The sequence below is a fragment of the Typha angustifolia genome, chromosome 14, assembly GCF_048772165.1.
Source record: "Typha angustifolia cultivar Huaian chromosome 14, ASM4877216v1, whole genome shotgun sequence".
In the NCBI taxonomy this organism is placed as follows: Eukaryota; Viridiplantae; Streptophyta; class Magnoliopsida; order Poales; family Typhaceae; genus Typha; species Typha angustifolia.
The window spans coordinates 7,475,832-7,493,536 of NC_133252.1; the positions used below are offsets into that span (position 1 = coordinate 7,475,832).

The window sequence follows — 17,705 nt, forward strand, 5'->3', positions numbered from 1 at the left end:
GCAGAAGGACCTTTGGTAGCTACCAGTGGCACTAGCGTGAGGTTGTTTCATTAGAAACTTCTTTGGGGTCGGCTATCAACAAAGGCTCACTTGCATGCAATTCAGATAAGGTCCAATAAAAATTGTACTTTGTGTAGTATTTATAGGAAAAGTGTGGAGCATTTATTTTTTTCATGCAGGTAGAGATATGGAACTAGCTTGCGACAACCACCTGTGGAGTATTAATTAGCCCCATATTACAATGCGGATCAAAATAATCATAACATTTCATGCAAATTAATCATAACGTCTACCCTCTGAATAACGTGGAAATAAAGAAATGCAAAGGACTTTTATGGTGACGTGGATCATCCAAGAGTAGTGTTGCGCTAAGCTATGCAACTAGTGGAAGATTATGCAAAGCTAGTGAAAATGACGATCAAGCCAGCTAGGGAGGCAGTGATTAATTCAAAGGCACTTGACCCTATGTAGGTTAAGGTGAATATAGATAGGGTCTCCTTAGAAAGAGATTATTAGGGGTTGCTAAAGGGATTCTTCATGCGACGGATGGCTCAATACTAGCGGCTGCATGGGAACCTATAGACGAGTTAGCCCTACATGCAAAGGGTTGGGTTTAGAGTTGGCCAAAGAATATAGCTGTATTGTAGTAGAGTTGGAGTCTTTTGAGCTAGTAAAAATGTTGAAGAATAAAATGGGAAGTTTGTGAGGTTAAGGAGTTTAGTTCTGAGTGCAAGACGTTGCTCGGGTCTTTCATTAATGTTATAATTTTATATATTTATGGGAAGTCAATTAGATAGCGAACTGGACAACTAACTAAAGTAAAGCTGAGTCTAGATGTATTTTAGTGGGTTCTAGTCATCCTATTTCCCAAATTTGTGTAACATTCTTTTTTTTTGATAAAGCCTCTCCTTATGGGAAGGGTTTAATTTAAGCTGATTACAGCTGCCGTATCAGAAAAAGAAGAAAAAGAAATATCTAATTATTTTTGAAGCAAATGTGCCCTTAGGGTAATAACTAATAAGTTTGGATAGTTGACAATTTGCATAGATAAGTACGTGAGAAGGGCTAGTTTGGTCAAATACGCCCAATGCTCAACATAAACAGAAACACAAAATTGACAGCTCATTGGATCTAAAACATTACCTCCCGTCCAGCAAAACGTCCTTCCCATGAGTTCAAGCACCACGTCATCACCAGAGATACACGCTCCTTCGGCTACTTGTATACATATTTAGGGGCGGCTAAAGTCTTTGCTTCTCGTTCTCTTTTGTGTATTCCTTTCCCCGCTCTCCAAAAAGACTTGACACTACGCCGCTCGAAACGAAAACACCATTAGTGGGGGGAGAGGGAGAGAGAGAGAGAGAGAGAGAGAGAGAGAGAGAGAGAGAGAGATCCAAGGTTTTCTCGTCATATAGGGAGTCGTTTTCCGATCGTTCTAAGAGTTACGATACATACCTCTCTCTAAGGTCGTAGGGTTTCGTGGCTCGATGGCAATGACCACAGCGGCGCCGGAGTTGGCCGCGAGAGACGCGATGATCGCGTGGTACCGCGGCGAGTTCGCGGCGGCGAACGCGATCATCGACGCGCTCTGCGGCCATCTGGTCCATATCTCAAGCGGCGGGTCGGAGTACGAGGCGGTGCTCGCCGCCGTCCATCGCCGGAGGATCAACTGGATCCCCGTTCTCCAAATGCAGAAGTACTTCTCCATCGCCGACGTCTCCTCCGAGCTCCGCCGCGTCGCCGCCGCAAGGGAGACGTCCGCCGCCACCTCGTCGGAGAAGGAAGCGGCTGAGGAGGAGGTCGACGAAGTTAGGGTTTCGTTGCCGGTGGAAGTGGCCGAGGAGGAATCCACGGGTGATTCCTTGGATCGCAAGGCTGAGGAGGAATCCTCTGAAGATTCTCCGGATCGCAAGGCATCAGAAGAAGACGAAGGTAAGTAAAGTTACTGTTAGTTTCAACTCCGAGAAAATTTTATTTAATCGATTTAAATAAATTTATAGATTTTGAGAATTCGAAAACTTTTGGATCTAATCGTTGTTTAGAATCCGGAAGAGTAAACCTTACGCTGTCAGTCTGCAGGAATTTCCTGCAGCCAGGACACTTGCCAGTACACGATTTGCTCTTTAGATCATTAATAGTTTTAAGTTAAAAAAAATTCCTTTCGGAGAAGAAGTTAAATTTAACCGTAATCGTTCCGCAAGCAAACCATGGCCACCAAGGACTCCGACAAGGAGGGATGTCATCGCCTCCTAGTGGTATTCACTTCCTCAAGACCGTCTGATGTACATCGTACGGCGACGAACGGGCAGCCAAAACGTACAACTGTCTACCTCCATTTTCCTCTTCTTCTTCTTCTCCCTTCCAGTTTGAGTAGTCAATAAATTTTACTCCAGTTTTTAGCGATTCCGCACTTTGGTCTCCTTTGTTCCTGCCGACTAGATGGACGAAGTTAAAAGAGGAGTTGTTCTAAATTCTAATTTGGGGATTCGTCTTGGCGTTCGTTTTCCCCTAAAAGCACGACGTGTCGTTTTCTAGTAGGTTATGTTCCGTGAAAAAAGAGGATCACATGCTGGTTGTTGGTAAGCGGCTGCTTCCCGTCGGCCGTCTGATTGCGGCCTGAGGGCTCTGATGACTTGTCTCATGAGATCTCTCGGCTCGTGGGGCACGTGTCGGGTGAAGTAGGTCAACCCAAACATAGGCCCAGTGGTTGGTGTTGGTGTCGGGTGCGCCGATTGTAGGTGGTCGGTGATCTGGTGTTAGTTAGGAACAGCGTCTCTTCTGGGCTATCCACGTGGTTGCGTCGCAATTGGGTTTGTGGGCCCGCATGCGATTTTTCTTCGGTCATACTTTCCAAGAAGCTTCTGTTTGTCTGCGCGTTTTAAACAGAGATTAAGGGACAGTCGGACAGTAGCCTATAAGATTGGTCTTAGACAACCATTTTTTTCTATCAAATTTCACGTCAAATTTCTTAGACCATATAAATATTATTATCTCTATAATTCTTATTAGCTATTTTATTATTAAAAATAGGGTTAATACATATCACTCTTTTTCACATATCTCTACTTTTTTTTGGTCACATATACCCTCTTGAATTATAGAAAATGACTCAAATACCCTCTTTATTAAGTTTTCGCGTATAAATTATGTGAATAGTTATATGATACTTTTATCCTTGTATTTTAGAAAGAAGGAAAAAGAAGAAAATTTTAATTTACCAAAACACCCCATACTTTCTCATGAGGTATCTGGTCTTTTCAACTTTTTTTATTTAGGCACCAGAAGGTGAGAAATTATCAATAGTTCAAGAGTCTATATGTCATAAAAAAAATTTAGAGGAGGGGAAAATGAATATTTAAATGGATATGAAAGCTACAGTGTTTCCCTTCATTTAGTGAATCGCTATGACTTTCCTTATTTTTAGGGAATAAATAAAGAAACTGATTTGGAACAAGGAAAGAGATATGAATGCTCTACGTGTGGGGGTTGGGATTATTAGGAAAGAGAACTAAGAAGCAGCTCATTGCCTAATAGGTTAATAATTGGTGGGATTATTAGGAAAGAGAACTAAGAAGCAGCTCATCGCCGAGTAGGTTAATAATTAATTTGTCTTCTGTTCTTGGAACATGAACAGTTACATAATCTGCATAATAATTACTTTACTTTTTCTTCATTTGGGTTTTGGTAGACTGCCCTTGGCAAAAATTATTACCGCTCTACTACGAAGTATGGACATGAGACACAGTACGATTACAACACGGGGTTACGACAAATCTTAAAGAAAATAGAATACTACACATTTAGAACATAGCAAAATAAAAAAATAAAGGCAAATACTTTAATACCCCTCTAAAATGTATATCATAATCTACCAGCTATAATAGCCGGTTCTCATACCTGGTACTGGTTTGTCAAAATTTATTTCAAAATCATATTACGTTAAAAAGAAAAAGAGCACATTTCAAGAAGATTAGTCATCCGAGTTGCACGTTCTTTTTTTTCGTTAATAGTTTTCTCTCATAGATATGATTGTGATAGATATAATTAGGCTTTAATTATAGAAGATATCATTTAATTCTAGACAATTTAAATTTGATTGTTTACCTTTATAGGAAATAGATTTAAATTTAAATTTAATTCTCTATCTCCATCTTTTATCAAATTTTACTTTAAATTAATCTTAAATTAATGAGAGATATATGTAAATAATTATTTAATTAAACTTTCATCTAGATAATTACAAAAAGACATCAACACCCTTATTCTAATATATATATGTTACTCTCAGTTAAGGATATATATGTCTTTTACTTATAAATTATTAAGATAATAAAATTGTCAAAAAATAATGTGTAAGGTAATATATTTTAAAAATAACTAATTACCTATTGAATCGATGATATCTTTTAAGTTTTTTACATTGCTATTATATCCTTGAAGATCTTAACGTTAGATTCTCATCAAGCCGATTGATAAACAATCATCCCTATAGTACGAAAGAAGAGCTAAAAAATAAAAGCAATATATATTATTGAAAAGTTTAAGGAAATATTTCTAAACTTATAATATAAATACACAAACATGCATTAATTATTCATGGGAGAAAAATAAAATATACACAATACTACAAAGTCAAAAATGACAATGCTAATACCTGAAAAATATAATCTAATAGTATAAGCATCAACGTTATATTTCTGCAACATATACAGGACATTTCTATGATAAATAATTTCTATTATAAACTTTTATAGCATATGAGAAGTCTTATATCCAAAACATATTGTATGAGTGTCCAAAAGTGTGAAATGTACTATTTTTCAGGTATACAGGACATTTCTATGATAGATAATTTATATTATAAACTTTTATAGCATATGAGAAGTCTTATATCCAAAACATATTGTATGAGTGTCTAAGGAACATTCAAATTTATTCTATAATTTTTGAAATATCAGATACTTAGTAGAAGTATTCGACACCTATCCAATGAGTGTTGGGAACTTGAAGTTAAAATTCAGATCATCTATTTCAGACAAGTTACCAAATGTGAAATGTACTATTGAAAAGTTTCTTCTACAGTTCAGACAAGTGACCAAACAAGTGGGAACCTGAAGTTACAATTCAGATCTCTCAGTGCAGTATACTAAGATTATGATTTATGAAGTTAAGAGCACAATGCATATCTGAGCAGAATGAAATTCTACTCTGGCAATATTTTGTATGAAGTTCTACAGTTGAATGATTTCCAACAACCAAAGATCAATTCTTATAAGCCAGTGTTTCATAAAACTAAATATTACTCAACTTTACTTGTTTGTTTTGTGAACCAGTGAGCGATCAATTATTTTTCATGTGAGAATTAAATATGCTTAATCATTCTTTCAAGTAGTACTTAGGATTTGGTAAAATGATCCTGGTTATTTGTGGGCTTGTAGGATCTCAAGGAGAACATACCTTGTTGGAAAATGTTCAAATATGCTCCAACCATGAGGACTGCACCGTACGTCTAGATAGGATCAAAACCATGAAAGGTTTTGTTGCCAAAGAATCAGTAAAAGGGCATATGGCAAGTTGCATCTTGACATCGTTTGGTGCACTTTCAGTATTTAGATGCAGTAGAAGATGCTCTAGGAAGCAGTAGTAGTTGTTGAGTTATTTGATTTTGTATTAACTGCAAATCAAGATCTTGATGGGTTGTTCGCAAATGTTATATGATCAGGTTAATGTTGTAAAGGGTTTAAAGGTCTACGAGGACATGTTCACAGATTCTGAACTTCTAAGGCTTGGTAAATTTATCAATGAACTCCGTCTTGCAGGGAGAAATGGAGATCTCTCAGGTGAGTAAATCCTGAATTGGATTTTTTTTTCTCTCTTTTGATTGTAATAATTAATTTAACTGAATTGCATTGTCAGGCAAGTTTTTGGTGTCGCATTTCATGAAAATATTGTTTCAAATATTGATAATAATTTTTTATGGTAAGATCTTTGAGCAGTAACTTGTGAAGGATTAGTAGCTAGCATGTAGTGTATACCATTGAAAGGTAGGATAAAGAGCACTGAACTTTTGGGAAACTTGACATAAGTGTGTCATAAGATTAGTTATTTGTGGGTAACTTTAGACTACATTACTTTCAAATGAGTTGGTTTTTCTAATTCCTATAATTTTAGTAAATGTTGGACAACTAATAAAAGATAACGTAATACTATAAAAATGAAGTAGGGATAATCTAAACATTTAATTTCACAATAATTGTTAAAGCTTTTGGTAGTGAGAAAAGACGGTGAAACATAGGAGGATTATGAAATTACTCTGGTTGTTTTGAGTATTGAAATAGATTGGTGATGGATATCAGGACTCCAAATCTGGTGTACTTGATAACAATAGATAATAATGAAACATTTGTATTTTATTAGTCTATGGCTCTATGCCTAAACAGGCTTTTGTCTGTGTTGGGGAAGCACTCGTACAGTATACAAGTTTCAGTTAAATATCATATAGCAACCATAGTCCATTATAGTATTAGATGAATAGTGCAGATGCATATCAAGATTTAGCTGTTCAGAAAGCAGCAGAAAATATTTTCCAAAAGCTCTCATTCTTTTCCTTTGAATACTATTTATTCTTTGCAGAAACTATTATCTTTAGAAAAAAGCTAGCACAAACAATTCATTTAGCAACATTTCAGAGTGTGAAAAAGACAAGAAATAAAGAAAATGTCATGTTTGTATGAAAAACAAATCTCCTGGTTACAGTGAAAATGCCATAAGTACTAGTTAATCAGGCTGCACCTATTATTTAGTTAGATGATATTATTATCCACTTTTACACTGTTGTTTCTAAATTCAGGTGAAACTTTCATTTACTTCAACAAGCAGATGAAAGGAAACAAGAGAGAGATCATTCAGCTTGGCGCTCCATTATTTCAACCTACAAGTGAGGAGGCAACAAGTAAATTCCATTCCCATTAGCTGACTTCTACCATGGGGATCTGGTGTCATTGAATCCACATCTGTTATATGTTCAATTTTCTTCATCGGATCTATTCTTTTATAGACTTGCAACATAGTTTCTTTCTCAGTTATTCTAGTCCATTGATCATAGAATAATTGCGATTCCTGTCACTACTGCTGTTGCTTATTGCACATATCTAACGCTTGACACGCTGGAAATTTGCCCATACTGCTGTGCATACTCAGAAATTGGAGATGCTACACTAATGAGATTTGAGAGGATACAGATTGGTTTACTTAAAATGTTAAAACATTTTCCAGTGGTATATAGCTAGATAAGCACATCGAAGACATGATTAATGCTACATATGTTATGAGAAGATAAATGTTGTTTTAGATGTATATGTTAACAGTTGCAGAAATGCTCTTGACTAAGTAAATTTTTGTCTGTTTCTTTTAGGTAATATTGAACCAATCCCCCCAGTTCTGCAGGCTGTCATCGATCACTTTGTTCAGTGGCATTTAATACCAGAAAGTAGAAAGCCAAATAGTTGCATTATCAATTTCTTTGATGAGGTTGCTCTCTTTTTTCTGTTAAAGGCTGGCCTTTAACTCTGGTTTTTTCTAGTGGACATTTATGGATTCCCATTTTTATTCTGCAGGGTGAACATTCACAGCCATATTTCAAACCTCCACACCTCGATAATCCAATCTCTACGCTTCTTCTTTCTGAAACCACCATGGCCTTTGGAAGGGCACTCATCAGTGATCACAATGGGAACTATAAGGGTCCTCTAACACTTGTACTCAAGGAAGGGTAAGCATCAATGTGATCTATCAATATAATGACTTGCAGAAAGAATATACAACTACTGAAACAATTATATATGATCATCTCTGTCCATCCCGAGTTGATAGTATATGCATGATACAATGAGAGTAAGAATGAATGCATCTTGCCATTCCCAGAGACCAAATTGGTGAGAGATTCATGCACAAGTAGATATATTTTCTAGTTGGTGACTCGCATTTGACACAAGAAAAACAAACTTGCAGGTCACTCCTAGTAATGCGTGGCAACAGCGCTGACATGGCAAGGCATGTAGTTTGCCCGTCTGAAAGTAAGAGAGTGAGCATCACATTTATAAAGGTTAGAGATTCAACAAACATCCATCCTTCTCCAACAAATGCTATGACAGTATGGCAATCTGGAACATCGCCACTCCCAAATAGCGGCGTCATTGGCTATGGAGCTCATGCTGTGATTCCAGCTGCATGGGGGATGACTCTTCGAGCTCCTGTTCTCATGCTAGCACCAGCAAGGCCAATTGTAGAGGGCCACAGTAGAAGAACCACACACAATGGCGGCACCGGAGTGTTCTTACCTTGGAAAGTTGGCCCCAAGAAGTACACCAAGCATCTACCACCGCGTATACAAAGGAGGAAGCTCCTTTCATTACCATCTCCACTGAAAGCATGTGGATAAGAGATGTACTTATTATCTCAAATATTTTGTTAAATTCTTTGATAGGAGGTGAGTCTAAGCCAATTCTAGATGTCGGCATTCATCAATGTTGGCATTGAGTTCTGTTATGTCTTGTTGTTACTCTGCAACTTGTGCTTATCAACAAGCTATGGAGAGGGCTTTGTTTCTGTACAAGGTTTTCTTTGCTACAGTAAGCTGCTTTTCTTATCTGTTAGGATAATCACCATAGTTAGAGTTAGGATGGATGAGCTAATTCTTCAAGAATAGACAATGCCTTTCTATCATTTCTCCAATCTGCAATGATTCATCTTTCAGTTCCTTATGCATTTCTTTGAAGTTTCAATACTCAGTATCAGCTGGTACCACTTCTTGTTTTTTTCCCCTTCTGGTAGCTCTTCACAAGAACAGAGGGATGATTTACTTATCTTACTCATCTTATAGTTTGTAATGTTTCACAATTTGATCTATTTACAGGGATAGAACTTGTGATAATTTGCATCCTAAACAAATAGGTAAATCCATCATTTTAAGTTCTTATGTGCTTGGTTTCTAAGATTATTTTAATCTATCAATATTATGTTGCATGCATGGTCACCAGATTTTAACCATCTATCTGATTCTCGCAGGTGACTTGGATTGGGTTCTCTTTTGGCCAGACAGCTTTTAGTTAGAAGTTGTCGATTTGTTGGAGGGATTGCACGTCTAGAACAACGACAAGAAGAAAAATTTAAAATAAAAGAAAAGGTAAAAGAAGAAAACAAAACTAAAGAAAAAAATAAAGAAAACTAAGGCTGTGTTCACTTGAAGGTGGAATACGCATTACCATTCTAATTTTTAATACTGCAAGAGAGCTAATACCAATATAAATTTTTTAATATTTAGTTCAATACTAGTATAAAAAATAATAATTATATTTAATATGACATAAAATTAATATTAAAATATTAAATAATAATAAAATTGTATCGGAATTAGTGATGTTTTAAATCAAATAACGAAAATACCCTTAAGTATATGTTAAAATAGTAATAGTAAATAGTATTTTTCTAAAATGAGAATAGTTTATTATATTGTTGACTTAATGAACTCCATAAAATCATATTATAATGTATTTAATACATACTTTCCTGCATTTCTCTTTTTTACCGTATTGTTTGAGAAAAACAATATTTATAACCTTCCCCACATTTATTGTGACAAAATTTCCTGTACTAGCAGCAGTTCTCTATGTGACATTTATTTGTGTACACATTGTATTTTACGGTTCCCCTCTTCGTAAAAAGAATAATAATTATAAATACACATTGAACAACCATAATTCTCCACACTCTACAATTTTCATGCATAGTCCCCAACCCCACACGACGAGCTATGAATCGTCACCCATGATAAGGCGAGGCGAGAGGGTGGTGCTGCATTGCAGTTTGCATAACCACGAGGACGGTGGTAGTGCATTGTGGTTTGCATAACACCTTTTTCGGTGTGACAGAGACCATTATTTTCTGATAAGCGAATTGACTAGTAGAGTTGACCTTGTAACATGTATAAAAAAAATGTGATCTACCGATAGAAGAAAGGGAGGTTAACAATATATAGGACCGACGAAATTGCTTTATGGGTACAGCGTCATTCGAAGGGTCGAAGAATAGATCGCCCTACTATTGAGAATTGCCTTGCGTCACTATCGTCAAGTGATGATGACATAGATGTACCCGATTTTGTATACCTTTTCATTTTGTTTATGTTTACATGTATTTTCTTCCTACGCAACAACTATTGCTATTGGGCTGACACTACATCTTGAAAATCTGAACGAGATCCCATAGTACTCATGGTGTGCAACTATCCATGAGTACTTGTTGAAATTTGTCGAGGAGTCGCATAGCTGACTACAGTATTTGGAGACATGGCAAAAAGGTTGTCTCTTATTTAAATGAAGTAGTGGTTCTCATCTTTGTATGGTTTTACAAATTAACAATTAAGATGGAAACGAGCACAGACAACTCTCCTCTCTTATTTTGTTGGACAAATGTTCCTATCAGAAGGCGACAGACATATCAGTGGAACATCTTGGAGCTCACTGTCGGCAAAGTAACCTACCATTCATCACATTTTTTTTAAATAAATATTAGTCTCTATTTTAACCTATATTTTATGTATTTGAGCTATTTACTACATCACTTGGTATATCGTACACGTCCATTGGCATACCAGATAGCCTAGCAAGTACAAATGTTGGAATCGATCAAAGCCAAGCACAACTGGAAGAGCCTCCTATACAAAAGGAGGAGGATGTGGTGTAATTTTGTGATTGTTTTCTATATGAATCTTTTTAATAATGTCTATATATCAGTAATATTAAATATGAATATGCAAAATTATATCTGCAGTGCTAGGGATTCTTTTACACTGCAGTGCAGAATTATATTTGTAGTGCTAAGAATTCCTTTGCACTGTAGCGTAGAATTATATCCATAGTGCTGAGGATTCCTTTGCATTGCCGAGGAATATGTCTGTACTTATTATTCATTTTTTAAAATTTACTTATTATCTATTTATTCGTACTTTTTAACTATATTTTTTTAGATAAAATAAAGATTCTTGTTAGTAAATTCAAGAAATTGAGGAAACGTGTTGCTGTTCATTTAAATGATATGAAGAAAAAGTAGATGGAATTCAAGGTTTTATTGAAAGAAGTCCATGAGATGGTCAAATTAATGGTTAAGACCAAGGAAGTACCAATGAGGGAAAAGGAAGTTATAAGCCCTCTTATTCACTCATATTCAAGAATACATGGAAAATCTAAACCAATGCAAAAGACTTATAAACTAAATAACGAGATTGAAGAGAAAGACAAGATCAAAGAACACTTTGAGGCTGAAGAGAAAGATGAGATTGGAGAGATATCTCAGGCCGATGAAAATTATAAGAATCTAGAGAAAGATGAGGGTAAAGAGAAAGATGTCTCTGGGATCCAATAAGAAAATAAAATAAATCCAGTTCATCATATCACTAACAAGATTTGTGAACAAATAGAAAATCAAACCTCCAATAAAAAGAAAGATGAATTATTTTTTGTAGACTCGCAAGACATCTCACCTATGAAGCCTCAAATAAAGCAAATATTTATATCGACCAGAAAGAAAGTAGTAAGCCGGCATGAGAATCATTATTGTAAAAATTACTGAACTATAGGATGCGTAAGTCATTATTGTTCATATTTGTATTTTCACCTTCTTATTATTTCAATATTTATATTAATTTCTATGTTTATATTGCTTTTGTAATTGAAGTGCACGTTAAGTTGTGTTCCAGTATAGACTTATGTCCTTCTATTACGTTGTATTATGTGGTAATGTGAACTTATGTGAATATTTTTTGGGGCATATTTTGCTTTATTTATGTATTACAACTAACATTACCTATATTTTATATAATTTTTATAGTTCATTCGTCATTTAAATAGATGACACAGTTCATGTATACAGAGAACACATCATAGAGTTAAAATGGAGGAATGCTAGTCGATGATGTGATCAATGTTCGTCAACATATATTGGCAAAACGTGCCACATTTGACACTGAATCTATATATGCTCCATGTTGTTTCACGGACACTTCATTACATGTATGTTGATGCTGATATTCAATAATTTATTTAATACATGTTGTACATGTAATTACTGTTTCACATAATTTTGTTGATGCCGACGTACAGAGAGCCATGAAGGATGGCTCTAAATCATTCATCGAATTAAGTGTGGCACCAATTAAGGAGACTTCACTTCGTAATGTGAACTTTTGGATATTTTGATTGAACATATCTCTACATTAGCACCTTTTAGTTGTTGATCTTATGATGGGTTTGCAACATCATTATGCTTCGATCTTGGCCAATGGATATTATAGCAAGGCACAACAAATGGTTACTATCCCCATATTGTATATATCATTTTTATTATTTTAGTAACTATGGTTAATCTACATATCATCAAATCAAGGAGAATGGATTACAAATAATTTGAAGGATGAGGAGAAAGGAATATATGATAATGAAGTGGCAAATAAAAGTGGATGGAAGTAACTTCTGCCTCTCACATTCTATGGCAATACTTCAGCAATGATTTGACATCTTTTTATTTGAATACATAGATTGTATTCAACTATTCATATCCGTCGTTGCATTTCAAAAAAGGATATGAAGCGGTTGTGAATTAAACATGTGCAAATTGCGGAGGATGGGTTCTTAAAAACCAATTGACGAACAAGAACAATTATATTTTTTTAATGTTGTTTAGTAACTATTTGTAAAGTGACATGAGACAATTTATTTTTATATTTGTGTAGTAAAGTTTAATTTTTTTTTATGAATTTCTTTCTAGTTATAGTTAGAATTTTTTGGTTGCTTTTAGTTATGTGTGTTAGATATTTATACAGAGATATATCCACGCATTACAGTGCACTGCAAAGTAAATATCCACAAAGTACAGCACACTGTGGGGGTAAGATCCAAGCAGTACAATGTACTGCGGGGTTAAATATCCATGCATTATACTGCATTGTAGTGGATATATAAAAATAAACGTACTGATTGATATGATAACCTGTAGTTTAAAACAAAGAGTAATTAAAAAAATAGAAGTAACTAAGAACCCATCCCTTTCCTTCCCGAAGTGATCTAGGAATAGATAGTGTGAGTGTGCTTGTCTTTACTACTCTGCTAGGGCTAGGTGAATCCTGCTTGTCTTTACTTTGAGTGTCCCTTATGGGCGAAGTCGAATCTTCGACTTCACCAAAGCCAACCCCTCCACAACCACCTGACCCTAAGGGGAAAGGAGTGTTGGAGGATGGGCAAGGTAAGAAGCTAAGTCTAAAGGAAACAGTCTGGCGAACCTCAGGTTCAGGCCAAGACTGCCGCGCACAATACCAAAGCACATCCTGGCGATGATAAGCAAGGAAGGGGAGGGGGACTCAGTTGAGATTAATCCTGAGCTACTGGAGTAGAGTTGTGAAGAATGGAATTTTGGACTTCATGGTAACTTTCTTGGTAAATCTATTCCTATTGAGATCCTTAAGGGAATATTAGCAAAAATCTAGTCAATGACTGCTTCGTTTCTTGCTTCCGATTTGATGGGTGGGTTTTATCTATTCTAACTAACCTCGGAGGAAGACATGATAAGAGCTCTTACTGAGGGACGTTGGAATATTAGAAGTCAAGTTTTAAATCTTATCCCATGGAAGCCTAATTTCCAGGCCTCTAAGGAGGTGGTTAAATCGGCCCCGATGTGGGTGAGATTCATAGATTTGCCCCAAGAATGCTGGTGCCTAAATATCCTTACCAACATAGCTGCTCGGATAGGCCACCCTCTCAAGGTAGATGAGATTACGATCTCTATAGCAAGACGTCGACATGCTCGCATGTGTATTGATCTTGATCTATCTAAGCCTTTGCGGCAAGTTCTGTCGGTGGGAATAAGGATGAAGAAGGTTTAGGTGAAACTCAACTTTGAGGACCTACCAGAATTTTGCTTTGCTTGTGGGAGGATAAGGCATCGAGTATCTAACTGTCTGGACCCTCCAAAGAGGATGGCACCATGTGTTAGATCGCAGGGGCTAGAAGATAACCTCTCTGCCCAGGCGAGTACTACTAATAACTAGGAAGTTTTTAGTGTGCAGGGAGAAAGCAATGGTGATGGCGAGGAGCCAGATGAGCTGCGCTTTGGCCCCAATCTACGGGTTGAAAAGGAAAGAGGCCATAACAACTTGTGTGGAACTCATAGAGGTGGACGCAGTAGAGGTGGTAGAGGACAAAGGTGGATGACTCGTGAGTCCAACTTAGGCACACGAGGAAGGGGTAACTTGGAACCCGAGCTAGGGGAGGCATAGCCAACTCGAAATAAGTTGACTAAAGAAAGTCATGTGCTAGGGAGTGAGGGGCATAAGGTGGGGATGCCTCATGAGAGGATCAAGGGGTGGGGGAGGGGGGGTTATCCCAATGGTTGGCATGGGGGACTAAGGTGATCAAAATTGATCCGTTAGATGGTCCAAGTCAGTAGGGTGGAGTGGCTATTTTTGGAAAATCAAGACAATCTTTAAAAATCACTAAAGCCATATTGGATACGATGATGGGAGAAATTGAGGAAGTGCCGTCTCGGGCAAGTAAAGCCCACTCGGTTATGAACGACCAGGTCAGGATGATAGGATAGGGGGAAAGGGAGGTGTTGCCTCCTTGGACCTGAGAACACGTACCTAAAGCGCGTCTAGGGTCTAGGTTGGTAAGTTTAACCTCATCAAGGTTCCTTTGTGGAGAAAGGCTGTCACTAACCCGAGAAAGGAAAACCCTAGTGAGCACACTTTGGCTGCCAAGGTTGATCTGGGAGGCTATATGGCGAGCCCTGAACCCTTGGTGGTAGAAGGGAAGTGGCTTAGGAGGAATCCACCTGAGTGAGTGGGAGCACTACAAGGGGTGAGGGGATGGATATGGAAAACCATACCTTGATCACAGAAAAAGCGAGAGAAGCCCTGATAGGTATCCAGATCCTTGAACATAAAGGTCATAAAGTGCATGCCATGGAGGAATCTGATGATGAGTGGGCCGAGAAGAAGCAAGAAGAGAATTGAGAAAGCATGGACACTACAACGGGTGGAAGCAAGCCTGTTAGAAGATTTGGAGAGGCAAGTGGAAGCCTCGAAGCAGCTCGAAGAGTTATTCAAAAGAAAACAAAGAAAAGCGGACCCAAACTCTATGCCAAGGGAAAAGTAAGAGGAAAAGCAAATAATACCTCGGAAGGGGAACCTCTTCTTAATCCATGTCAATAATAGTATAGAATTGTCGGGGGGCCTCAAAATCGGACATAATCAACTGGTGTTGCGAGCTAACTATACTTTATAAACTGTTTATGTTTATTCTATTAGAAATAATAATAGACTCTATTAAAGGTGTTTTCATGGCTAGTAAATTAGGGCAAGAATGGAAGGCCGAGGCGATGCTGAGCAGAGGATTCTCTGTGATTATCATAATGGCCTGGAACTAAGAAATGGTGTGAGTGTCTCCTTTTTGCCCGTGATCAAGTAATATAGGCGATGGTTACAGTACCAGGTATGAACCCTTGGATAATATCAGGGATATATGCAAGTAATAATTATTTCATTAGACATAATATGTGGGCTAAATTGGAGGTTTTAAACTCGATTAATATGGTTTGCTGTTTTATTGGTGATTCTAACGTTATTTTGGATGCGGATGAAAAGACAGGGGGTAAAAGGTTTTATCTCAATCATAAAGTCCGTGAGTTTAGATCATTTTTTACACAAAATGCTCTGATTGATGTTGGTTTTGCTGACCTCCCTTCACGTGGAGTAATAACTGTAAGGGAAGGGCCACGGCGTGGGTTAGGCTGGATGGGGCCTTAGCCAATGAGGAGTGGATTAATTCCTTTCCTCATAGTTCTGTTAGACATCTTGAGAAAACTAGGTCTGATCATGCATCGTTGCTCCTAACGCTTGATCTCCCTCATGAAAGAATAAGAAAGCCTTTTAGATTTGAGCATTTTTGGTTTGAGTACCCTGATATTAAGAATATTGTGGCTAATGTTTGGGCTAGTGGATTTGGTAGTCCTATGAATGATATTTCTAGAGTTATAAAGAAAACTAAGGTTAATGTTATGCACTAGAATAAGCACAATTTGGGAAAACTTGAAAACGTTTTGAAGTTGGTGAGGGATAGGATTAATTTCTTGGAAATTAGGGATAGTGATGGTGCCTTTAGCTATAATGAGTCTCTCGAGCTCCAAATTGCCTATAGAAGGCATATTGCTCTTCTGAGGCAAGTAGACCAAAAATGGCAGGCAAAGTCTAGGAACAATTGGGTCCAAAAATGAGACAGAAATCCTAAATTCTTTTGTACTGCTACTATTATTCGCAGAAGGAGAAATCGTATTGTCTCGATGCTTAGTGATGATAATATTTATATTGATAGCTAGAATGGTTTTGTGAATTGCTTTACTAATTATTATGCTAAAATCTGGGCGCATGCTAATGATGTGAATGCTGATAAGGTGTGGCCTGTGTTACCTATAGTTAATCCTCTTTGCAATGATGAGCTCACTAAACCTCTGTCTTATAATGAAATCTGTAAGACCCTTTGGTCTATGGTGGTGGCTATCATGTTGAGTTTTACAAAAATGATTGGGAAATTGTGGGGAATAATATTTGCGAGACTCTAAAAGGATTTCAAAATTCTGGTAACCTACCCAATGAATGGGGAATATGTAGTTCTTATCTCAAAAATTCCTAATCCTATGAATGTGAAAGACCTTAGATCTATCTCTTTATGAAATGTTATTTATAGATTGTTGGCTAAAATTGTTAGCTAAAGTTTTGGTTAATCAGATGAAACCATGGCTTTCTAGTTTGGTGAGCACTAAGCAATCTGCCTTTGTAGCGGGAAGATCTATTGTAGATAACACAATTTTAGTGCAAGAGCTTGTGCATTCTATTCAGGGGGGGTAATAGAGATGAGCCTTATATGATTATGAAATTGGATATGGAAAAAGCGTATGATAGGTTAAGTAGAGAGGCTATCATTGATGTTATGAATATGATGGGTTTCGACAAGAATTGGATTAAGTTAATAAAAGCATGCATTACTTCTCCATCTTTTGCTTTTATGATAAATGGGTTGGCGTTGCCTTGGATGAAGAGCTCATGTGGGTTGAGACAGGGCGAACCTTTATCCCCGTATCTATTTATTCTATGTGCACAAGTGTTGTCTAGTCTCCTTAATAATGCTATGGATGATGGGTCTTTGGATGGTTTTTAAATTACGGATAGTTTGAAGATTTATCATCTTATGTTTGTTGATGATATTTTAATCATTATTAAAGCAAGTTCCTTTAATTATGAGATCTTAAATGAAATTTTGGATAAATACTTTGTGCATGCTAATCAAAAGGTTAACCGGAGCAAATCGGCCATCTTTCTTCCTACTTGGGCTTGTCACCACTTGGGCCAGTCTATGGCTAGGGCCCTTAATTTGAGGCAGGGAGCTATCCGTTTACCTATTTGGGCATTAATATTCAGCCATCCTATCCTAAAGTTAAGCACTTTGAGCATATTATAAATAGGGCCAAGAGTAAACTTGATGGGTGGAAGCTTGCAACCCTAAATCAGGCAGGGCGAGCTACCCTTATCAAGTCTACAATTCTTGCTATTCCTACTTATGCTATGTGTAGTACTATGGTGCCTCTTACGGTGATTGACAAAG

The 17,705-nt window shown here is 37.0% G+C and overlaps 1 protein-coding gene across 1 annotated transcript; it reads left to right on the forward strand.

Moving 5' to 3' along the window:
• The first annotated feature begins 1,356 nt into the window (after positions 1 to 1,356).
• On the forward strand, positions 1,357 to 8,660 carry LOC140775333 (RNA demethylase ALKBH10B-like). The gene is made up of 7 exons (XM_073118564.1): positions 1,357 to 1,932; positions 5,439 to 5,569; positions 5,723 to 5,840; positions 6,851 to 6,952; positions 7,415 to 7,530; positions 7,617 to 7,771; positions 8,011 to 8,660. The coding sequence occupies exons 1-7, from the start codon at positions 1,488 to 1,490 to the stop codon at positions 8,438 to 8,440; spliced, it is 1,497 nt and encodes a 498-aa protein (XP_072974665.1). The 5' UTR covers positions 1,357 to 1,487; the 3' UTR covers positions 8,441 to 8,660.
• The last annotated feature ends 9,045 nt before the right edge of the window (positions 8,661 to 17,705 follow it).

Bases quoted from the DNA above. Each gene is read 5' to 3' on its own strand.
- LOC140775333 (XM_073118564.1), top strand. From the start codon at position 1,488: ATGGCAATGACCACAGCGGCGCCGGAGTTGGCCGCGAGAGACGCGATG. The intron at 7,531-7,616 runs GTTGCTCTCTTT...TTTATTCTGCAG, and splicing joins TTATCAATTTCTTTGATGAG to GGTGAACATTCACAGCCATA. The intron at 7,772-8,010 runs GTAAGCATCAAT...ACAAACTTGCAG, and splicing joins ACACTTGTACTCAAGGAAGG to GTCACTCCTAGTAATGCGTG.